At 57.9% G+C, this 23,621-nt stretch overlaps 2 protein-coding genes across 2 annotated transcripts in view; both read right to left on the bottom strand.

Moving 5' to 3' along the window:
- LOC100092529 (choline kinase alpha) overlaps positions 1–10,170 on the bottom strand; it is a 28,735-nt gene extending 18,565 nt beyond the window's left edge. The window contains exon 1 of the mRNA XM_029061432.2: positions 10,056–10,170. The gene's annotated coding sequence lies outside the window, so the exon portion shown is untranslated. The remainder of the gene's footprint in view (positions 1–10,055) is intronic.
- Positions 8,874–10,619, bottom strand: LOC120638297 (choline kinase alpha-like). The gene is made up of 3 exons (XM_039911645.1): positions 10,346–10,619; positions 10,056–10,263; positions 8,874–8,946 (listed from the first exon to the last, which is right to left on the bottom strand). Exons 1-3 carry the CDS (start codon positions 10,617–10,619, stop codon positions 8,874–8,876), a joined length of 555 nt encoding a protein of 184 aa, XP_039767579.1.
- Positions 10,620–23,621: the final 13,002 nt, after the last annotated feature.

The following is a 23,621-nucleotide window of genomic DNA, read 5'->3' as shown; positions in this document are numbered from 1 at the left end:
CCCTGGATGATCCATGTTGGGTCAGGTGTGTTGGATGGTCTGTGCTGTATCCCTGGAGGAGAGTCGCAGATGGAGAGAGGATAGTCAGGGGTGATGGATGGTCTGGACTGGGTCACAGATGGAGGGGCAGGGCAGAATCAGAGGTATTGGATGGCCCAGGCTAGGTCACTGGGGGTAGTCGGGGGCTCTGGATGGTCTGGGCTGGATCACTTGGGGATAGTAAGGGGTGCTGGATGGTTTGGGCTGGGTCACTGGATCAGAGAACAGAGGAGAGTCAGGGACGTTAGATGGTCCAGGCTGGGTCACTGGGGGCAGTGAGGGATGGTCTGAGCTGGATCACTGGATGACAGAACGGGAGGCAGGGCACAGTCAGGGGTGCTGCGCCATCCACTTTAGTGCTGGAAGAATGTAACGCACCGCTCACCCTAAAAGGGACTTTGCCGGGACTTATAGACTGTGAGCCCGTCGTTGGGTAGGGACTGTCCCTATCTGTTGCCGAAATGTACTTTCCAAGCACTTAGTACAGTGGTCTGCACACAGTAAGCGCTCAATAAATACGATTGAGTGAATGAATGCCGGGGGGAAATGCTGGCTTCTGGCAAGGGGAAGCCAGGTAGGGCTGCCCACCGAAGCTCTAGCACAGAGTCATTCTGTGGAGCCCAGGCCTTGGGGTGCGGGGACTGGACACCTCCAGGGCTCAGTGCTGCACTGCACCCTCTGTAGGTACCTAGAAAGAACCACGGAGGAGCAGGAGGTGAGGGGGTGACGGCAGCTAGAGCTGGATGAAAGGAGTAGGGCTGGGGCGCGAGGCCCGGGACAGGACAGGGTAGCCGGGCTTTGCGGGAGAAGGGAGGAGGCTGACCGGGCAGAGGCCCAGGAGCCACTCCCGCCAGCCTTCCCTGGGGCTCCCTGGGACCCAGGGCCGGGGGTCTGGGGAGGACCCTGGGTGGGAAGACATCTCCGGTGGCACCATGACCTGGGCCCTAAAATAAGGCCAACAATATCTGTCCAACTTCAGCACTTGGGAGAGTACAACACAACGGAGTTGGTAGACATGTTCCCTACCCTCGAGGAGCTTAATGTCTACAGAGGGAGACAAAAATTACAACCAATTATGGATATGGACATTAGTGCTACAGGCTGAGGGTCAGGGGCTGGGGAGTGAATAAAGTGTAGAGATCAAGGCAAGGGCCACACAGAAGGGAGAGGGAATAGAGGAAATGAGAGCTTAGTTGGGGAAGGCCCCTTGGAGGAGACGGGATTTTATTTAGGCCTTGAAGGCGGGGGAGAGTGATCGTCTGTGGGTTGTGAACCAGGAAGGAGTTCCAGGCCAGGGCAGGACTTGGGCAAACAGCGGGCAGTGAGATAGACAATATCGAGGTACAGGGTGTTGGGTTGGCATTAGAGGAGCAGAGTATGTGGGTTGGGTTGTAGTAGGAAATCAGAGAGGTAAGGTAGGAGGGGGCGAGCCGATTGAGTGCTTTAAAGCCACTGGTAAGGAGTTTCTGCTTTGATGCAGAAGTGGATGGGCAACTGCTGGAGGTTCTAGAGGAGTGGGGAGAGGAGGGCGGAACGTTTTTTTTTTTAGCAAGATGATCCCGGCAGCAAGGTGAAGTATGGACTGCAGTGGGGAGAGATAGGAGGCAGGAGAAGTCAGTGAGGAATGGGAGGAAGAACAGGTACTGAATCCCCATTTTACTTATGAAGAAACTGAGGCCCAGGGAAATGAAGGGACTCGCCCAAAGTCACCCATCAGGGACGTGGTGGAGCTGGAACAGGAACCCAGGTCCTTTGGCTGCCAGGCCTGGACTCTTTTCACTAGGCCACCCTCCTGCTTCCTCGTCTGCAGAAAGTTACCAGGCGGAGCTGTGGAAAACGTCCAATTTTTAACTCCTCGCTGAAATCCTCCGGACCCTTGGGGAACGGGGGCCCTACCGCACTCACAGAAGCGGCCACTTCTAAGCCCCCTTTTCCCCCCCTTTCCCTCTGCTCCTCCCCGCTCTGCCTTCTCCATCCCTCAGCACTGTGCTCCTCTTCTCATTTGTATATAATTTTATTACCCTATTTATTTTGTTAATGAGATGTACATCCCCTTGATTCTATTTATTGCTATTGTTTTAATGAGATGTTCATCCCCTTGATTCTATTTATTGCTATTGTTTTTGTCTGTCTCCCCCCATTTGACTGTAAGCCCGTCAATGGGCAGGGATTGTCTCTATCTGTTGCCGAATTGTACATTCCAAGCGCTTAGTACAGTGCTCTGCACATAGTAAGCGCTCAATAAATACTATTGAATGAGGGAATGAATGAACAGACCAACAGGTCCCACGAGATTCGAGGCCCGACGACCCCCTTCGCAGGGAGGGCAGAGGGCTGCAAGTAAGGGGCGTGGAGCGGGACGGCGAAGCCCACCTCAGTTCCAGACTGAAGTGCTATAAGATACCCAGAGCTGGGGGGGTCTTCCCCTGGAGCCACGGCAGGGTTAACTGTCCCTTAAGTCAGGGGCTGCTGGCAGCGTGGGGGTATGTGGGTGTGTGTTGGGGGTCCAAGGTGGGGTGGGGGGCGGTTTGGGCCAAGGGAAGGGCCATTTATTCAGCTCCCTGGTGCCATGTACACAGACCTTTACTCCCCCAGCCAAACTCCTCAGACCTTCCTCTATCATCCCCCGTGACTCCTTATCAGTGTCAACATTGGGGGGGGGGGAGGACAGGGGACACAGCCGGGATTGCCCAAACAGCTGGGTCACTTTCTGGGCTAAAGGGCAGGGGTTCCCCCCACCCTGCCCCCTCCCACACACCCCTTGGCGTGGAGAGCGGCACAACACAGAGGCTCGAGTCCACTTCCACCGGGGCCTCCAGCTTCATTCTGACTGGAGCCCCTAAGCCTCCAGGCCTCCCTTTAGCAGAGCAGAGATGGGCCAGGGCTGAGCCAGGGGCCTCAGGCAAACTGTGACCATCCCACCGTCCAGCTGTGTGACCAGTCCAGCTGTGTGACCATCGGTGTGAGCTGGGCCGGCCGAGGAAGAGCATCAGCTCCTGGAGGGAGGGGTCAGCCCAGTCACAGCCGGCAGGACAATGGCCTATTTATGCAGCAACAAGCAAGTGGTGATAAGGGAGGGAGGGATCGAGGAGGGCCCGGTCTTGGCCGGTCCAGGGGCCCCAGGCCTGACAACCCTAATGGGCTCTCCCACTTCTGACCCCCGGCAGGCCCAGGTCGGGGCCACTGACTCCCCGGGGCAAGTCTGGTTTCTGGGTCCAGCAACAACCCGCACTCAAGGAGCCCCCGGTTCACCCAGCAGTTACAACCTCAAACGACTCAGACAACGACGGTCTCCCCATAGATCCAAGGGCTTAGGCGACTCGAAAGGGAGAGTGAGGAGGAGACAGGAAATTTTAGGCTGGGAAGGAGCAGGAGCGAGCAGAGCGCCCGCCCTCACAAGCTTTCCAGCTCCCGGGACGCATATGGGGCACCACCGTGACAGACAGCCACATCTACGAGAGAGCTCGGGGGGGCTCCAAAGTAAAACTGAGGCAGAGATGCGAGGACCCGCTCCCCGCTTGGGCTCTGGTCAGGGGCCTGGGGTCCCCACCACCTGCAGACATGCCCCTGTCCCTCTAGCCCTCTTCACTCCTCCCCCCTCCGGTTCTGAAACGGGCCATCGACCGCCGCCATCTCTGCTTCCTCTCCTCCAAATCCCTACTGGCCCCCCACAACCTGGCAGCCCTCCAGCTACCCGCCCCCCCAGGCTCCAGAGAAACCACCCCCTCCAAGGTCAGCCCCGTGATCCCCTCCTGGCCAAACCACCCAGGCTCCGCTCCAATCTAATCCCCCTCGACCTCTGGACTTCCTTCCGCACTGGGGACCACCCCCTCCTTAATCAATCAATAGCATTTACCGAGTGCCTGCCCTGGACAAGCACCGTACTGAGCCCTTAGGAGACGCCAACAGAGTTAGCAGACACGATCCCCGCCCTTAAGAAGTTGACAATCTACCAGGGGAGACAGACATTAAAATAAACGAGAGGTAGGGAGAGCATCAGAGTCGAAGTCAAAGCCTGTTACCTCATCTGTAAAATGGGGATAAAGACTGTGAGCCTCACATGGGACAACCTGATTACCCCGTATCTACCACAGCGCTTAGAACAGTGCTCTGCACATAGTAAGCGCTTAACAAATACCAACATTATTATTATTACAGTAAGTGCTCCATAATTATGACTGAATGAATGAATGCATCGGTGGGGAGGCTGGGTGAGTACCTAGGGGTGTAGGGGGTGAGGACTCAAGTGCTTAGGTGACAAGGAGGTGCTGGAAGAATGTAGTAGGTGAGAAATAGGGTGGGGAGATGACAGATGAGTCAGGAAACACTTCTTAGAGGAGATGTAATTTCAGAACGACCTTGAAGATGGGGAGTCCGACATCGAGAAAGGGGAGCGTGACAGCGAGACAGCCAAGAATGAGGCCCGGGGAAAAGGTTGGCGCTACAAGAGGGAGTCGGGGGGAGGCCGGGATGTGGGGGGGAGAGGAACCAGACCAAGGAGGAAAGAGAGAGCTGACAGGGGCTTAGAGTCCGGTAGTCATCTCCGCATCAAAAACAAGCTCCTCGCCATTGGCTTTAAAGCAGTCCATCCCCTTGCCCGCTCCTACCTCACCTCCCCACTCTCCCACTACAACCCAGCTCACACAATCTTTTCCTCTAAAATGCTAACCTTCTCCCTGTACGTCCATCTCTTCTGTCTCGCCCTCGACTTCTCGCCCACATCCTACCTCTAGCCTGGAAAGCCCTCCCTCCTCGCTTCACACAGGTAATTGCTCTCCCCCACTTCAATGCCTTATTGAAGCCACATCTCCTCCAAGAAGCCTTCCCTTCTGTGTCACCCTGACTTGCTCCCTTCATTCATCCTCTCTCCCATAGCCAAAGCACATATGTCTAGATCTTTATTTACGTACGTACATATGTATATTTACGTCTGCCTCCCCCTCTAGCCTGGAGGTTGTGAGCTGGGAATGTGACTGTTGTACTTCCCCAAGTGCTTAGTACAGTGCTTTGTCCACAGAAAGTGCTCAGTAAATTCGATTGAATGAGTGAATGAATGGTCGGGAGGCCCTGCTTGAGGAGATGGATGGGCATCCACTGTAAACCCTACCGGCTAACCTTATTTTTCTTGACAGTCCTCGCCTGAGTGTCTTCCGCTCTCTCCGGCTGCTCCTCGGACTCTTTCAGACTCCCGCCGCCCCCACCCCGGGCCCACCCCGGAGGCTGGGGTCTGAGTCCCCTTCTCTTCTCGCCACTCTGCCCGCGTCACTCCGTTCACCCCTCCCTGTGTGGATGACTCCCAGATGGACCTCTCCAGCCCCGGCTCCCTCTCCTCCTCTGCAATAGCACCTCTGCTCCTGCCCCGGTGGGAGCGGGTGCCTCGGTCGACCCATCTGTCCCCCCGGCACCACGGACGCATCCATCACCGTACCCCCACCTCATTTTCCCATCCCATTTGACGCCGTCACCCCCGCCCCAACCGCCCGGTCCCCTCCCGGCCACCTGGCCCGTAACCTCGGGACTGGCCTTGACTCCTCCCTCTCTTTCAGTGCCCTAGTCAGTCTGTCCCCAAACCCTGTTTCACTTTGCCTCCACAATGTTTACAGATTCTGCCGCTTCCTCTCTGGCCAAAGGACCAACTCCTGCTGGGCTAAGCGCTTGGCCCTCTCAGCTCCCTGGCCCACGTCCTACCTCTGGCCTGGAATGCCCTCCCTCCTCCAATCCGCCAATCCCACTTTGCCCCCTTCAGAGCCCTACTGAAAGCTCATCTCCCTCCAAGAGGCCTTCCCAGATCAAGCCTCCCTTTTCCTCTGCTCCCCCTCCCCATCGCCCTGACTCGCTCCCTTTGCTCTATGCCCTCCCCCTCCCACAGCGCTTGTGCATAGATATGCCTATTTATAATTCTATGTATATTAATGACATGTATATATCTATACTTTTATTTATATTGATATTTGTTTCCTGTTTTAAAGCCTGTCTTCCCACTTCTAGACTGTGAGCCCGCTGTGGGCAGGGACTGTCTCTCTCTGTTGCTGAATTGTATTTTCCCAACACTTGGCACAGTCCTCTGCACACAGTAAGCACTCAATAAATACGACTAAATGAATGAAATAGAGCACCGGGACCTGGGAGTCGGAAGGATCTGGGTTCTCATCCTGGCTCTGCCACTTGTCTGCCGGGTGACCTTGGGCAAGCCACTTCACTTCTCTGGGTCTCGGTTCCCTCATCTGTAAAATGGGGATTAAGACCGCGAGTCCCATGTGGGACAGGCACAGGGGCCACTCCAATTCCTTTGTACCTTTTCCAGCGCTTAGTACAATGCCTGGCACATAGTAGGCACTTCATACCACGATTATTATTTCTATTTCTCACCGACCACTGTTTCTATACATTTGACTCTATTGCCAGGACTTCTCCCCTCTCTACACTTTGTTCTCATCTCCCCGTCTTCAAAACCCTACTAAGATTACATCCTCTCCAGGAAGCCAACCCTGATTACTCTCTCCACTGCCTCCCCCACCCCCATCCCTACTCTCTCCCTTACTGCAGGTCCTCCCCCCGACCCCGGCCCCGGTCTAGTAGTTCCATACCGGTCTTTATACCGGGTCGGGCCCTGTTACCTCTAGTTTATTTTAGGGTCTGCTTCCCCCAGTACCTGTAAACTCTTTGGGGGCAGGGAACGCGTCTCCTGACTCTATCGTACTCTCCCATGTGCACAACACAGTGCTCTGCTGAATCAGCGCTCGACAAGTACTACTCCTCGATCCAGGCCCTTGCCCTCTCCAGTCCATAGGTCACTGGGCTGCCCGGAACGATTTTCCCTAGAACCGCTCTGCGCACGTCTCCCCACTCCTCCGGGGCGTCCAACGGCTGCCCATACATCACCGCATCAAGCGGAAATTCCTGGGCACCGGCTTTAAGACCTTCACTCGGCTTTCTCCCCGGCACCCCTTCTCACTCCTCTCCTACGACACCTCGGGGGTGGGGGATGGACAGGGACACTGCCAACCTCAAGCCAACCTAGTTGGCGTGCCTCGTTCCTGTCGCTGCTGACATCTTGCTCCTCACCCTCCCTCCTCCTTCACTTTGGTCACCGCTCTCCTCATCCTCAAATGACAACCATAATAATAATTATTATGGTATTTGTTAATAATGTTGGTATTTGTTAAGCGCTTACTATGTGCAGAGCACTGTTCTAAGCGCTGGGGTAGATACAGGGTAATCAGGTTGTCCCACGTGAGGCTCAAGTTAATCCCCATTTTACAGATGAGGTAACTGAGGCACAGAGAAGTAATAATGTTGGTATTTGTTAAGCGCTTACTATGTGCCAAGCACTGTTCTAAGCGCTGGGGTAGACACAGGGGAATCAGGTTGTCCCAAGTGGGGCTCACAGTCTTAATCCCCATTTTACAGATGAGGTAACTGAGGCACAGAGAAGTTAAGTGACTTGCCCAAAGTCACACAGCTGACAAGTGGCCGAGCCGGGATTCGAACCCATGAACTCTGACTCCAAAGCCCGTGCTCTTTCCAGTGAGCCACGCTGCTTCTCTCATGACTTGCCCACAGTCACCCAGCTGACAAGTGGCAGAGCCGGGAGTCGAACTCATGACCTCTGCCTCCGAAGCCCAGGCTCTTTCTACTGAGCCACGCTGCTTCCCTGCTTTGTTAAGCGCTTACGATGTGCCAAGCACTGTTCTAAGTGCTGGGGTAGACCCAAGGTAATTAGGTCGTCCCCCGTGGGGCTCACAGTCTTAGTCCCCATTTTACAGATGAGGTCACCGAGGCAGAGAGAAGCAAAGTGACTTGCCCAAGGTCACACAGTGCAGAACCGGGATTAGAACCCATGTCCTCTGACTCCCAAGCCCATGTTCTTCCTTCTGGAATCACACCACCTCCAGGAGGCCTTCCCTAATGAATTCCTTTAGCCCCCAAGTCCTATCCTTGCCCTCAGCTGCCATTTCAATAATAATAATAATAATAATAATTACAGCATTATCATGGTATTTGTTACGCGCTTACTATGTGCCAGGCATTGTACTTGGCGCTGGGGAAAATACAAAGTAATCGGGTTGGACAAAGTCCCTGTCCCACACAGGGCTCACAGTCTTCAACCCCATTTTACAGATGAGGTAGCTGAGGCCCAGAGAAGTGAAATGACTTGCCCAAGGTCACAGAGGAGACACTTGGCGGAGTCAGGATTAGAACCCGGGACCTCCGACTCCCAGGCCTGTGCCCTTTCCCCTCGACCACAGTGCTCCCCTCAAGCACTCCCTACCGCCTCCGCCTCAGGAGCACCTATACACCTATCGTTACTTTTTAATGTCCCTTGGTAGATGGTAGGTAAGCTCCTCGAGGGCAGGAATGGTGTCTCCCGGCACGCTGTACTCTTTCAAGTGGTCAGTCCAGCGCTCCGCGCACAGTGGGAGCTCTGGCGATTCTCCCGACAGATGGGGTGAGGTTGGTGCCCGTGGCTGTAGGAGACTCCCGACCCGGGCCAGGGGAGCGGAGTGACCGGCCTGCTCGGCTCTGCGGTGGGCGAAGGGGGCGCGGCCCCCCTCAAGGCCCACGCGGGGTCGGGGGCTTAAGTTGGGCACAGCCAGTCGGCAGCCCGGGGCAAGAGGTGAGGTCTCTGCTCCCCAGAATGGGGGGGGGGGGGGTGAGGGGAAGGAAGAGGGTAGTGGGCCCCCCAGCCCAGCGCCCGCTCCGCTCCGACAGGGGTTGGCTACCACCCCCCGGGGTCTCCTCCCTCCTCCTCCTCCTCCTGCTGCTGCTCCTCCATTCCCACTTGGCTCCCACGGGTATCATCACCCGGGGCCAGTCAGTGACTGTGCTGCACTTCACCCTGCGATGACGACGACCGACGAGGACGAGGAAGGTCTCCCCAAGTTCACCTGCAGAATCCGCTTATCCCTGAGGCGGTAGGGGGGGGGGGGTCCTGCCTGAGGCGGGGAGGGGAGGGGGAAGAAAGGGGAGCAGAGCAGAGAAAAGGGAGGAGGGGAGAAGGAAGACGGGATTAGGTAGCAGGAGGAAGAGAGGTGGGGGGGTGAGAGAGAGAGGGGAGGAGGAGGGGACAGAGAGAGGGGGACAGAGAGAGAAGAGGGGAGGGGGATAGAAGGGGGGAGAGAGAAAGGGGGGGAGGGGGGGGGAGAGAGAAAGGGGGGAGAGAGAAAGGGGGGGAAGAGAGAAAGGGGGGAGAGAGAAAGGGGGGGAGAGAGAAAGGGGGGGAGAGAGAAAGGGGGGGAGAGAGAAAGAGGGGGGAGAGAAAGGGGGGGAGAGAAAGAGGGGGGAGAGAAAGAGGGGGGAGAGAAGAGGGGGAGGAGGGGGCGGGGGAGAGGGGGGAGAGAGAAGGGGGAGAGAGGGAGGGGGGAAGAGAGGGGGAGGGGGCGGGGGGGGAGAGGGGGAGAGAGAAGGGGGAGAGAGGGAGGGGGGAAGAGAGGGAGAAAGGGGGGAAGAGAGGGGAGAAAGGGGGGGAAGAGAGGGGGGAGGGGGCGGGGGGGAGAGGGGGGAGAGAGAAGGGGGAGAGAGGGAGGGGGGAGAGGGGAGAAAGGGGGGGAAGAGAGGGGAGAAAGGGGGGGAAGAGGGGGGAGGGGGGAGAGAGAGAGGGGGAGAGAAGGGGGAAGGAGAGAGGGAGGGGGAGAGAGGGAGAGAAGGGGAGAGGGGAGGGGAGAGGAGAGGAGGAGAGAAGGGGGGAGAAGAGGAAAGGGAGAAGAGGAGAGGTGGGGGTGCCGGGGGGTGGGGGTCGGTGGCCGGGCCCGCGAAGGGCCGGAGCCCCGGCGTGCGAAGACAGTTTGGAAGCGACGGGCGTTCCGGGGCTCGGCGGCCTCCGGCGGCGTTGGCGTTGGCGTTGGCGTTGGCGTTGGCCCGACCCTCGGCCCCGACCCTCGGCCCCGGCTCCGGCTCCGGCTCAGCCCGGCCTGGGTCGGGGGGAGGGGGGGGGCGGGGCGGGCGGAGCCTGCCATCGCCGGCCCGGGGGGGCCGGGGGGGCCCGGGGGGGTCCGGGGGGGGGCGTCCCGACTGACCTGACGACGGCGATGAGGAACTGGTCCTCGCGCAGCGCCCGCCAGGCCCCGGGCAGGAACTGGCGGCACCACAGGTAGGCCCTGCGGCGGGTGCGCGGCTCGGGCGCCTCCTCGGGCGGGGGCGGCGGCGGCGGCGGGGGCGGCACCGATGGCGGGCGCCCCCCGGCCTCCTTGCCCCCGACCTCTCCGTCGGGGCGGCGCGGGGGGCCTCCGGGGGCGTCTCCGGGGCCGCGGCCGAGGAGCAGCCCCAGGGGGTGGGGGGGGGGGCTCCGCCTCGGCCCCGCCGCCGCCGCCGCCGCCGCCGCCGCACAACTTGGTCTTCATGTCCGGGGCGCGGTGGGGAGGTCGGTGGGAGGGGGGGTCGGCCGGCGGGGGGAGGAGGGGGGGCTCCCGGCTCGGCGGAGGCCGGCAGCGCTGTGAGCGCCGGCCGCCGCCGCTCCGCCGCTCCGGCGCGGCACGAGGACCGGCCGCCGTAACGTCACCGCCCGGCCCCGCCCTCATTGGCCGCCGCCGGAGGCCCGGCCCCGCCCCCGCGCCCGGGACCCCCGCCCGCGCCCCGCTCATTGGCGCGGCCGCCCCCCCCAGGACACGCCCCCCTCCGGACACGCCCCCCCTCCGGACCCCGAAGGGGGGTCGGGGAGGTCGGGGGTGGGGGGGGCTCGGGATCCCGCCCCTCCAGGTGAACCCGTCGTCGGGCGGGGATGCTCTCTACCCTTTGCCGAATTGTGCATTCCAAGCGCTTAGGACAGCGCTCTGCACACAGTAAGCGCTCCATAAATACCATTGGATGGATGGTTGGATGGATGGATGGATGCATGGATGGATGCATGGATGGATGCGTGGATGGATGGATGGATGCATGCATGCATGGATGCATGGATGGATGGATGGGAAACCGGAGCCCTGCCCCCCACCCCGCCCCCCAGCACCGGCCCCGGAGAACCAGCGTGGCTCCGTGGAAAGAGCCCGGGCTTGGGAGTCAGAGGTCGTGAGTTCGACTCCCGGATCTGCCACTTGTCAGCTGTGGGACTGGGGGCAAGTCACTTCACTTCTCTGGGCCTCGGTGACCTCACCTCTAAAATGGGGATGAAGAATGTGAGCCTCGTGTGGGACGATCTGATTTCCCTGTGTCTACCCCAGTGCTTAGAACAGTGCTCTGCACATAGTGAGGGCTTAACAAATACCAACATTATTATCCTCTGGGCCTCAGTGACCTCATCTGGAAAATGGGGTTGAAGACTGGAAGCCTCACGTGCAACAATCTGATGATCCTGTATCTACCCCAGCGCTTACAACAGTGCTCTGCACATAGTAAGCGCTTAACAAATACCAACATTATTATTATTATTATTATTGTTCACTTCTCTGGGCCTCAATGACCTCATCTGGAAAATGGGGATGAAGACTGGGAGCCCCACGGGGGACAACCTGATTAGCTTGTATCTCCTCCCCCTCCAGCACTTAGGACAGTGCTCGACACAGAGTAAGCGCTTAACAAATACCATTTAAAAAAACAAAACCGGTTTGGGGGTCAGCCCTGCCCGGCCAAGGACACGATGCCGTCAGCTGAGGAGGCCGGCGGGGAACGGCCCCAGGGCCCGTTGCTGGCAGGGATCATCTCTATCTGTTGCCGAATCGCACTTTCCAAGCGCTAAGTAGAGTGCTCTGCACACAGTAAGCGCTCAATAAATACGATTCGATGAATAATAATAGTAATAGTGGAATTTATTAAGCGCTTACTGTGTGCAAGGTACTGTTCTAAGCGCTGGGGGGGATATGAGGTGATCAGGTTGTCCCACACGGGGCACACAGTCTTCATCCCCATTTGACTGATGAGGTCACTGAGGCCCAGAGAAGCAAAGTGGCTTGCCCAAAGTCACCCAGCTGACCAACGGCGGAGCTGGGATTAGAAACTATGACCTCTGACTCCCAAACCCAGGTTCTTTCCACTGAGCCATGCTGCTTTCCGAATGAATGAATGACCCAGGACCTGTATTCCCACACGTTCCCACACCCCCCCCAGAGCGTCTAGGCCACTTCCTAGCAGCGGAAACGCTCTTTCCTGCCCCCGATGAAATGGAGCAGGAAAGACTTCCCTCCCGGACAGATCTTTCAGGGAATCGATCGATCGATAGATAGACCGGTAGCATGTACCGAGAGCCTGTTGGGGACTTGGACGAGTACCATACATTGAGATGATGCTGATGGCGTTTGTTAAACGCTTAAGAGAGAATTGATAATAATAATAATAATGATGGTATTTGTTAAGCAGTTACTATGTGCCAAGCACTCTTCTAAGCACTGGAGGGGGGTACAAGGTCATCAGGTTGTTCCCCGTGGGGCTCACAGTCTTAATCCCCATTTTACAGATGAGGTAACTCAGGCCCAGAGAAGTGACGTGGCTTGCCCAAAGTCACACAACTGACAAGTAGTGGAGTCCGGATTAGAACCCACGACCTCCGAGTCCCAAGCCCGGGCTCGTTCCACTGAGCCACGCTGCTTCTCGAATAGATTATAAGCAAGAGGAAGAGGAGGAAGTCATAGGGTATAAAGAAAGGAGCTCTGAGGATTTTGAGTTTTTAAGCATTTAGGTGGCTCAGAAGGACTGGAATGGCACGTGGGGGGGGGGGGATATAAGATGATGATGATGATTATTATATTTGTTAAATGCTTACTATGTAACGAGCACTCTTCTGAGTGCTGGGGTAGATTCAGACTAATCAGGTTGGACACGGTCCATGTCCCACATGGGGCTCACAGTCTTCATCCCCATTTAACAGATGAGGTAACCGAGGCACAGAGAAGAAGTGAAGCGACTTGCCCAAGGTCACATGGCAGACAAGTGGCGGAGTAGGGATGAGAACCCAGATCATTCTGACTCCCAGGCCCGTGCTCTATCCGCTAGGCCACGCCGCTTCCAACTTGGGGAGATCAGTTAATCAGTCAATCAATCAGTAGCATTTATCGAATGCTTACTATTTCCGTAATAGCTTGGGAGACGAGATGAATCAGGGAAAGCCTCTTGAGACAGGTGATTTCAGAAGGGCTTTGAAGCTGCGTGGCCTACTGGAAAGAGCCCCACCTTGGGAGTTCGAGGACCTGAGTTCTAATCTCCAGCTCTGCCCCTTGTCTGCTGCTTCATTCATTCATTCGTTCAATAGTATTTATTGAGCACTTACTTGACCTCGGGCAAGTCACTTCGCCTCTCTGGGCTTCAGTTCCCTCATCCGCAAAATGGGGATTCAATCCCTGTTCTCCCTCTTACTTAAACCGTTAAACCCCTAGAGGGACCCGATTATTTTGTCTCTGCCCCAAACCTTAGTAAAGTGCTTGTCATGTAGAAGCGCTTAACAAGTGCTATAATAAATCAATTTTATTATTTCTTGAAGACGGGGAGAGGGATGTGAAGAGGGAGGGAGTTTCAGACAGGTGCGGAACTGAGGCAAGAGATTGGGTCATCAGTGGGAGAGATGAGAATGAGGCAGAGTGTATAGCTTGGGTCGAGAGGAAAGAAGGGCTTGAGCTGGGGTGTAGGGAGGGGGAGAAGAGCGAGGATAAGAAGTGGGGAGGGGGGTCTCGGAGACCAAGGGGGAGAAAGTTCCGGACGAGAAGGTGACACGGTGAGGAGGTTGGTCCGGGAGAAACAAAGTGCGTGAGTTGGGATGAAACAGGAAAGGAGAGAAGGTAGGTATGGGGGTGGGGGAGAGAGCAGGTCGAGCCCCATTGTTTTGCACCCCCCCCCCTTCTCTCCGCAAACCTCTGATGGCTGCCCACCCTCTCCGCCTCAGGCAGAATCCTCTGACCACGTCAGCTCTCTCCCTCCTGCCTATCAGCCCTCCTCTCCCACCACTCCTCTCAAGTGAACCTACTGACCCTGCCGGTCCTGCCTCCTCCCGCTCCACCCTTCCCTGCCCTGCCTCTCCCCGCTTCTCCTCTTCTCTTCCTCTTCACCCCATGCGTTGGTCATTTGAGGTCTGTCCACTTCACCAACCCGACCAGAGGTCCTGCTCCCAGATGGGAGGTGCCGTGCCCTGCCCTGGGTCCACTTTCTGCATGGTCCCTGTCCCCGCCCTCGCCCCCCCCACAACCTTACAATTGGCCTATTCTTTGGGCAGTTCCCTTCCTTCCGGGAATCTGGCTGAAGCCGTTGCCAACTCCTTCCTGAAACCCGAGCTCGGGCCCCGGGGCCTCCAGGCTGTCCTGTGGGTGTTCACCTGGTGCCCCGCACCCTACACCCCCGGTCCCATCCAGCACCACCTTGTCAGGAAGGAGGGGGTGAATCTGGGAGGGCTGCCTGCAGGAGGAGGAGGTGGCATTTCAGGTGGCTTTGGAGATGGGCTGGAGGAAGGTGGGGAAGAGGAGGGAGCTGGGGCTGGTGGCGAGCCTGGGGTCGGAACAGGCGGCGGAAGCGAGGGACAGGCCCGTGGTCAACTGGGAGGAGCGAGGTCCAACCACGCCGGGGTGAACCCAGGGAGCCTGACTGGGGCGGCCACAGTCCCCGCTGCTGGGGACGGGGGCAGCTGGGGGCAGCTGGGCCCGGGAGAGGGAGATGGTGACCAGAGCATGTGGCCTGTATAGGGCCGGGGCAGGGATCGGGCAGGGGCTGAAGCCACAGAGGGGTCGGGGTGGAAGGGCTGGGCAAGGATGGACCAGCAGACCTCTCCTTGCTCCTGCTTTGGCCCTACCCCTAGATCCTTCAATCGATCAATCATTGGCATTTATCGAATGCTTACCGTAATGCAGAACACTGTGCTCAGCACCTGGGAGGATACAATTCAACAGCTGGTAGACACATTCCTCGCCCACAGTGTGGTTACAGTCTGGGGCCCCTAGAGCCCTATCCCCGACCCCAGCCACCCCAGACCGGGCCCCAACAGCCGGTCCCTGCCTCCATCCGCACCCCCTAACCCTGCGACCGACCCTCGCCCCCCTCCTCCTGGCCCTCTCCCACAGCTCCTGGCCCCAGCTGCCTGGGACCCGGGGCATTCCTGGGGATGATGCTGATGCTGATGCTGATGCTGATGGTATTTGTTAAGAGCGATTCCTATGTGCCAGGTACTGTACTAAGCGCTGGGGTAGATATATGTTAATGAGGGTGGACACAGTCCCTATCCCACATGGGGATCACAGTCTTCATCCCCATTTTGCAGATGAGGGAACTGAGGCACAGAGAAGTGAAGCGACTTGCCCAAGGTCACACAGCAGACAAGTGGCAGAGCCGGGATTAGGACCCAGGTCCTTCTGACTCCCAGACCTGGGCTCTACCCACTAGGCCATTGGGTGGGCAGGGAGGAGGGAGCTGCAGCGGTGAGGTCATATGGGTCGGCCGGGTGTGCCCGGTGTGCCCTTAGATGGCGTGGGCCGGGTTCACCCAGAGGGCTCGACCCCCGAGGCCCAACGGCCAGCGGGGGGAGCGAGGCCCACCTTCCCCTCTCCCTGGCCCACGGTCATTCCATGCCGTCCGACACGGTGGTCCCTTCGTGCTCCCTGTGTGCTCCTGGGGAGCCAGAGGACCTGAGAGAGAGGGAGAGAGAGAGCGATTGTGTGTGTATGTGGGTGTGTGTTTTGGGGAGGGGGAGGACTGGGGCAGGCAGGAGGCAGTTGGACAAACAGCAACTCTTGACCCTCCGAGCAGACCTGCTCCCAGAGTCGGCGGCGGAGGCCGACTCCAGGTTTCTATCAGGGTCCGCGTGTCCCGGCCAGGCTGACGGGAGCCCAGAGCTACAGACCCATGGCACCCGGAGCCCCGAATCACAGAGCCACGGAGCCCGGGGCCTGGAGGCCCGGAGCCCTGGAGCCCGGAGCCAGGGGTGTGGCGGGGGCGTCCACGTGGAGGTGGGGGTCAGAGTCCCCAGCGCAGCGTGAGGCTGACACGATGGGCCCGGCACACTCACCGTGCCCTTTGGAGCGAGCGACACCTCGACATCTGGAGCCAAACCCGGCCCCTCCCCCTCCGCCGGCCTGCCTGAGGTTCCTCCATCTCCAAACGGAAGCTGCTGTGAGCCAACGGGTCAATCTCTGTGACCTTTGGCTCGGGGTGAAATCTCAGCTGCCAACGAACCAACGCCCAGGCCGGCCACGGCCCCTAGGACCGCGCCGCCGCCTACGATCGCCGATCTCTCCCTCTTCCCTGCCCGGGCGAGCCCCCTCCCCGCACCCAGGACCTTTCAGGCGGGGTGGGAGGGGTCCAGCCAATCTGTGGGATTTATTGAGCGCTGTCTGTGCAGAGCACGGGACTGAGCGTCTGGGACAGGGTGATACGACGGTAGACAGGATCGCCGCCGCAAATCCGTCAATCCCTCGATCGATCGGAGGGACTTGAAGGCTCTTGGATCTGCACCCTTTATTCACCCTCCCCCAGCACCGTAGCACCGCCATATCATATCCACGGAGGGAAGCAGCGTGGCTCAGTGGAAAGAGCCTGGGCTTCGGAGTCAGAGGTCATGGGTTCGACTCCCGGCTCTGCCACTTGTCAGCTGTGTGACTGTGGGCAAGTCACTTCACTTCTCTGTGCCTCAGTTACCTCATCTGTAAAATGGGGATTAACTGTGAACCTCACGTGGGACAACCTGATGACCCTGTATCTACCCCAGCGCTAAGAACAGTGCTCTGCACATAATAAGCACTTAACAACCAACATTAATACCAACAATAATTATACCAATAATACCAATAATACCAACATTATTATTATATCTGCAATTCAATTGTTGCTGTTAATGCCTGCTCTCGCCCTCTAGACCGTAAGCTCCTCTGTGGGCAGGGAACTTGCTATCAACTGTGTTACACTGTACTCTCTCAAGCGTTTAGTACAGTGCTTGATTGATGGATTGATCGATCGAGCGTTGGCCGTGTGCCTGGGAGAGTACAGTATAAGAGTGTCGGTAGACACGATCCCTGCCCACGAGGGGCTTCCAGGCTAGAGCTCCAGGGAGGGGCAAAGGGCCCCACACCCCCCACAGCCCTCTCTGGAGGTCATGGGCCAGGGCCGAAGGGGACCCACGGGGCAGGACTGGGCCCACCCAAACGACCGTGATCTACAGATCAGATCTACATCTCCGCCCCTGTCCTCTCAGATCTACATCTACGCCCCTGTCCTCTCCCCCTCCCTTCAGGCTCACATCTCCTCCCGCCTCCGGGACGTCTCCACCTGGATGTCGGCCCGCCACATAAAACTCAACGAGAGCGAGACTGAGCTCCTCATCTTCCCTCCCAAACCCGGTCCTCTCCCAGACTTCTCTATCACCGTGGATGGCAAGACCATCCTTCCCGTCTCTCGGGCCCGCAATCTCGGTGTCATCCTTGACTCGTCTCTCTCGTTCACCCCACACATCCTATCCATTACCGAGACCTGCCGGTTTCACCTATACAATATCGCCAAGATCCGCCCTTTCCTCTCCACCCAAACGGCTACCTTACTGCTACGGGCTCTCGTTATATCCCAACTAGACTACCGTGTCAGCCTTCTCTCTGACCTCCCTTCCTCCTCTCTCGCCCCGCTCCGGTCTATTCTTCACTCCGCTGCCCGGCTCATCTTCCCGCAGAAACGATCTGGGCATGTCACTCCCCTTCTTAAACAACTCCAGTGGTTGCCTATCGACCTCCGCTCCAAACAAAAACTCCTCACTCTAGGCTTCGAGGCTCTACATCACCTTGCCCCTTCCTACCTCTCCTCCCTTCTCTCTTTCCACCGCCCACCCCGCACGCTCCGCTCCTCTGCCGCCCACCTCCTCACCGACCCTCGGTCTCGCCCATCCCGCCGTCGACCCCCGGGCCACGTCCTCCCGCGGTCCCGGAACGCCCTCCCTCCTCACCTCCACCAAACTGATTCTCTTCTCCTCTTCAAAACCCTACTTAAAACTCACCTCCTCCAAGAGGCCTTCCCAGACTGAGCTCCTCTTCTCCCTCTACTCCCTCTACCACCCCCCTTCACCTCTCCGCAGCTAAACCCTCTTTTCCCCCTTTCCCTCTGCTCCTCCCCCTCTCCCTTCCCATCCCCTCAGCACTGTACTTGTCCGCTCAACTGTATCTATTTCCATTACCCTATTTATTTTGTTAATGAATTGTACATCGCCTCGATTCTATTTAGTTGCCATCGTTTTTACGAGATGTTCTTCCTCTTGACTCTATTTATAGCCATTGTTCTTGTCTGTCCATCTCCCCCGATTAGACTGTAAGCCCGTCAAATGGCAGGGACTGTCTCTATCTGTTGCCGACTTGTTCATTCCAAGCGCTTAGTACAGTGCTCTGCACCTAGTAAGCGCTCAATGAATACTATTGAATGAATGAATGAATGACCGTGGGCTACTGGCCTCAGGATCGTGAGGTTTCTCCCGGCCGTGGGGACTCTTCCTTCCCAGTGGGGACTAGGCATGGGGTTGCCCATGTTCTCATCAGTGAATGAACTGGCCTGGCTGAGGGGGGAAGCTCAGAGGAAGGGATGGGCCCGGGAGGGGACAGGAGAAGGACCTGGTGGGAAGGGCTGGGAGGAAAGCTGGCGGTTGGCGGGGGGGGATGGAGGGTTGCTGCGGGGGCGAGCTGAAGAGATGTATGTATGGTGGGGAGTCAAGGGAGCTGCCGTGGGAGAAGAAAAAGAGGGACTGAAAAGTCAAATGACCATGGGGAGACCTGGTGAGTGACAAGGAGCTAGGGGGTGCAATGGCCATGATTTCCTGTCTCCCCCCCTTCCAATACTGGGGCTCTGGCCCTCGACCTGCCCGACCCCATCCAGCCCCCATCCTGTCTCGTTGAGCCTCCAGCCAGGGGTGAAGCCCAGCTCTCCACTCCTCCCATCTGTCTGGCCTCCCCTCACCTCCCTCCCATCTGTCTGCCCTCCCTTAGCCTCCCTCCCATCTGTCTGCCCGCCTTCCCCTTCTCTCTTTCCTTTCCTCCCACCTGTTCATCCACCAGTCCCACTCACCTGCCCCCCTCCCCCTCCTCTTCCCTCCACCTGACCATTCTCTCCTTCCTCCCCTCCCTCCCACCTGTTTGTTGTGCCCTCCTTCCCATCTGTCCCACTTTTCCCTCCCACCTGTCCATTCTCCCCCTCCTTCCTTCCCTCCCTCCCTCCTCCCCCTCCTTCCCACCTGTTCATCCTTCTCCTCCTTCCCTTCCCCTCCTTCCCTCCCTCCTGTCCATCCTCCCCCTCCTTCCCTCCTTCCCACCTGTCCATTCTCCCCCTCCTTCCTTCCCTCCCTCCTTCCTCCCCCTCCTTCCTTCCCTCCCTCCTTCCTCCCCCTCCTCCCCCTCCTTCCCACCTGTTCATCGTCCCCCTCCTTCCCTCCCTCCCTCCTGAACATCCTTCCCCACCTCCCTCCATCCTGTTCATCCTCCCTTCCTTCCCGCCCACCCTCCTTAATATCCTTCTCCTCCTTCCCTCCCATCCTCCTGAACATCCTTCTCCTCCTCCCCTTCCCCTCCTTCCCTCCCCCCGTCCATCCTCCCCCTCCTTCCCTCCCTCCCACCTGTTCATCCTCCCCCTCCTTCCCTCCCACCCACCTGTCCATCCTCCCCCTCTTTCCCTCCCTCCTTCCTGAACATCCTTCCCCTCCTTCCCTACCTCCCTCTCCATCCTGTTCATCCTCACCTCCTTCCCTCCCACCCTTCTGAACATCCTTCCCCTCCTTCCCTCCCTCCCTCCCTCCCTCCTGTTTATCCTCCCCTCCTTCCCTCCCACCCTCCTGAACATCCTTCTCCTCCTTCCCTTCTCCTTCCCTCCCTCCTGTCCATCCCCCCCTTCCCTCCTTCCCACCTGAACACCCTTCCCTCCCTCCCAACCTATCCATCCTCCCTCTCCTCCCCTCTCCCTCCAGTGGGGGACACACACCTGCCCTCACGGACACGTCGAGGATCGATCCCCAGCCCGTTCCCTCTGTTCTCCCTTTATGGAAGCCCCCCACCCCCCACCCCAGCCTCTTGGCAGTGGCCACTTGGAGGCCGGACGCGGGTGGTTTGGGGCCTGGGGCTCCCCATTTCTGCCCAGCCTGCCCGACCCCCCGGGGGGCCCAAAGAGATGCCAGGCAGTGAGCGCTTGGGGCAGGACCAAGGAGTCACGGGTTCCCCTCTGGCTAATGATCGTATTGAAACCAGTTGGTTGAGTCGGGGTCCCCAGAGGGAGCCCCCTGGTCCACAGCGCTTCTCTGCAGGGCCGCCTCAGCGTGGGAAGCATTCATTCATTTATTCAATCGTCTTTACTGAGCGCTTACTATATGCACAGCACTGTACTATGCGCTTGGAATGTACAATTCGGCAACAGATAGAGACAATCCCCGCCCAACAACGGGCTCACAGTCTAAACGGGGGAGCCAGGCCACAAAACAAGTAGTCTGGCGTCAATACCGTCAAGATAAATAGAATCATAGATATGTACACATCATTAACAAAATAGAGTTGTAAATAACGTATATAAATATGCACAAGCGCTGGGGGGAGGGGAAGGGGGAAGAGCAGAGGGAGGGAGTAAGGGAAGTGGGGAGGGGAGGAGGAGCAGAGGGAAAGGGAGGGCTCAGTCTAGGAAGGCCTCCTGGAGGAGGTGAGCTCTCAGTAGGGCTTTGAAAAGGGGAAGAAAGTTAGTGTGGCGGAATGTGAGGAGGGAGGGCGTTCCAGGTCAGTGGTAGGACGTGGGACGGGGATTGATGGTGGGACAGGGGAGAATGAGGAGGTGAGTGGCAGCAGAGGAGCAGAGTGTGCGAGCTGGGCTGGAGAAGGAGAGAAGGGAGGTGAGGTAGGAGGGGGCCAGGGGATGGACGGCTTGGAAGCCAAGAGTTGGAAGTTTTTGTTTCATGCAGAGGTTGATAGGCAACCACTGGAGGTTTTTGAGGAGGGGAGTGACATGCCCAGAGCCTTTCTGCGGAAAGATAATCTGGGCAGCGGAATGAAGAATAGACTGGAGTGGGGAGAGACAGGAGGATGAAGATCAGAGAGGAGGCTGATGCGATAATCCAATCGGGAGAGGATGCGAGATTGTACCAGCAAGGTAGCGGTTTGGATGGAGAGGAAAGGGCAGATCTTGGCAATGTTGTGAAGGTGAGACCGGCAGATTTTGGTGACGGATTGGATGTGTGGGGTGAATGAGAGAGCAGAGTCCAGGATGACACCAAGTTTGCGGGCCTGTGAGGAGGGAAGGATGGTTGTGCCGTCCACAGTGACGGGAAATTCAGGGAGAGGACAGGGTTTGGGAGGGAAGATAAGGAGCTCATTGTGGCCTGGCAGAGAGAGCACAGGCCTGGGAGTCAGAAGAACCTGGATTCTATTCCCAGCTCCACCACTGGTCTGCTGTGTGACCTTGGGCAAGTCGCTTGGCTTCTCTGTGCCTCAGTTCCCTCGCCTGTAAAATGGGAATTAAGACTGCGAGTCCCATGTGGGACAGGGACTGTGTCCAGTCTGATCAGACTGAGTCCAACCCCATTTCCTTGTATCTACCCCAGCGCTTGGTAGCGTGGCTTAGTGAAAAGAGCAGGGGCTTGGGAAGTCAGAGGTCGTGGGTTCTAACACCGGCTCATGGACACCTCTGCACATACACACCCACACACAGGCACTCACGTGCAAACACAAACCCACACGTAATTTCTCCCGCACAGACCCACTTTTGCACACCCAAGCACTTTCATACACATTTTGACATGTACAGTTCTGCACACATGGACTTTCATTCTTTCATACGCTTTCACACTTTCGCAGGGATACTCTTACACATTTTCACAAACGCACACTCACACATACACCATTGCATGCTTCTGCACGATCCTACTCTCATGCAGTTTCACCCAGTCACACATGCCCATGCCCACGTAGGTACGCACATACACCCAGGCACTCGTATGTTCACGGGCACACATCCACTCACACTCACACCCACAGCACACACAGACACTCGCCAACCGGCACACCTGCTGGCCTGCGCTCCCGCTCTGACCTCAGTTTCTCAGGGCCACCCTAGGCACACCCGACTCCCCCGTGTTTCATCTTGGAGTCGGTGAGCAGTTTTCCTCCAAGCTGTGAGTGTGTATTCAGACTGTTCCTCAGAAAGCCCTCTGGAAGAGGAAAAGAGCTGAGATTTTTTTAAAAGGTATTTATTAAGCGCTATGTGCTAGGCACTATTCTAAGTGCTGGGGGTGGATAATAATTGTGCTATTAAGTGCTTACTGTGGGTCAGGTACTGTAATAGTAATAATAATAAATGGTATTTGTTAAGGAGTTATTATGTGCCAAGCACTATTCTAAGCACTCTGGTAGATACAAGGTAAGCAGGCGTTCCTACGTGGGGCTCACGGTCTTAATCCCCATTTTACAGATGAGGTAACTGAGGCACAGAGAAATGGCTTGCCCAAGGTCACACGGCAGACAAGTGGCGGAGCCGGAATTAGAACCCATGACCTCTGACTCCCAAGCACGGGCTCTTTCCATTAAGCCACACTACTAAGCGCTGGGGTAGATACAAGGAAATGGGGCTGATCAGAGTCTGTTGAGGTTGGACACAGTCCCTGTCCCACAGGGGGCTCCCGGTCTTAATTCCCACTTTACAGGTGAGGGAACTGAGGCACAGAGAAGTGAAGTGACTTGCTCAAGGTCACACAGCAGACCGGTGGTGAAGCGGGAAAGGGGAGCCAGGTTCTTCTGCCTCCCAGGCCCTTGCTCTCTCCGCCAGGCCACACTGCTTCCCACGTCGAGGGGGCCCTGCACGGGAGCGCTGTGGGCCGGGGGGTTCCCTCTGGGGGCCCCGCCTCGGCCAACCGGCTTCAACACGACCATCGGCCAGAGGGGGACCCACGACTCGGCGGGCCTGCCCCAACCGCTCGCTGCCTGCCATCTCTTTGGGCCCCTCACGTCGTCCCTCACTCTAACTCTTCCTCCCCGAAAGTCCAGGAGGCCGACACTGTCACCTGCTCCTCCCCTTGCACCCAGAAGGCACAAGAATACGGCAAGTGGCCTAGTGGGAGGAGCGCTGGTCTGGGAGTCAGGAGGTCCTGGGTTCCCTCCCCAACTCTTAATACAGTGCTCTGCACACAGTAAGCAACCAATAAATAGTTGTTCGCTATCGTGCCCCGTTCTACGCCTTCCACCCAGAGAGGCCAGGAATAGGGCAATATTGTCCCTCAACCCTAACCATTCCGCCCGGGGTGTCCAGCAACAGGGGGACGCTGCCCCCACCCCTTCCCTTGGTCCCCCAAGGAAACGGAGGAGCAGGAGCCCAGCAGGAAGGCGACACTGTCCCCAGCGGGTATCCCTGAGGCCCAGAGGATCTATGAAACCAGCGAGGGTGGGGGTGGTGGGTGGGGGGTGTGTGTGTGTGTTGGGGAGGGGGGTCAGACACACACGTGGCGGTTTACACGCGGGCAAGGGTGGCTCCTATTTTCCAGCGGCACTCGCCGTCAGACCCGGCTGAGGACGGACAGGATGGGGAGCCCGGGAGGAACCCAGAGCACCGTGCGCCCCCTCTCCTCCTGCCCCCACCTCCCCCCACCCCCAAACAAGCGCCCCCCCCGGTCCTTTCTCCCGTCAAGTAAGCCGGAGGACGTCCCTTCGCCCACCCCTTAACGAAAGCAAAGAACTCTCGCCGATGCAGGG

Source organism: Ornithorhynchus anatinus, chromosome 3 (assembly GCF_004115215.2).
Source record: "Ornithorhynchus anatinus isolate Pmale09 chromosome 3, mOrnAna1.pri.v4, whole genome shotgun sequence".
Lineage (NCBI taxonomy): Eukaryota > Metazoa > Chordata > Mammalia > Monotremata > Ornithorhynchidae > Ornithorhynchus > Ornithorhynchus anatinus.
This window is presented reverse-complemented; position numbering and strand designations above follow the sequence as displayed.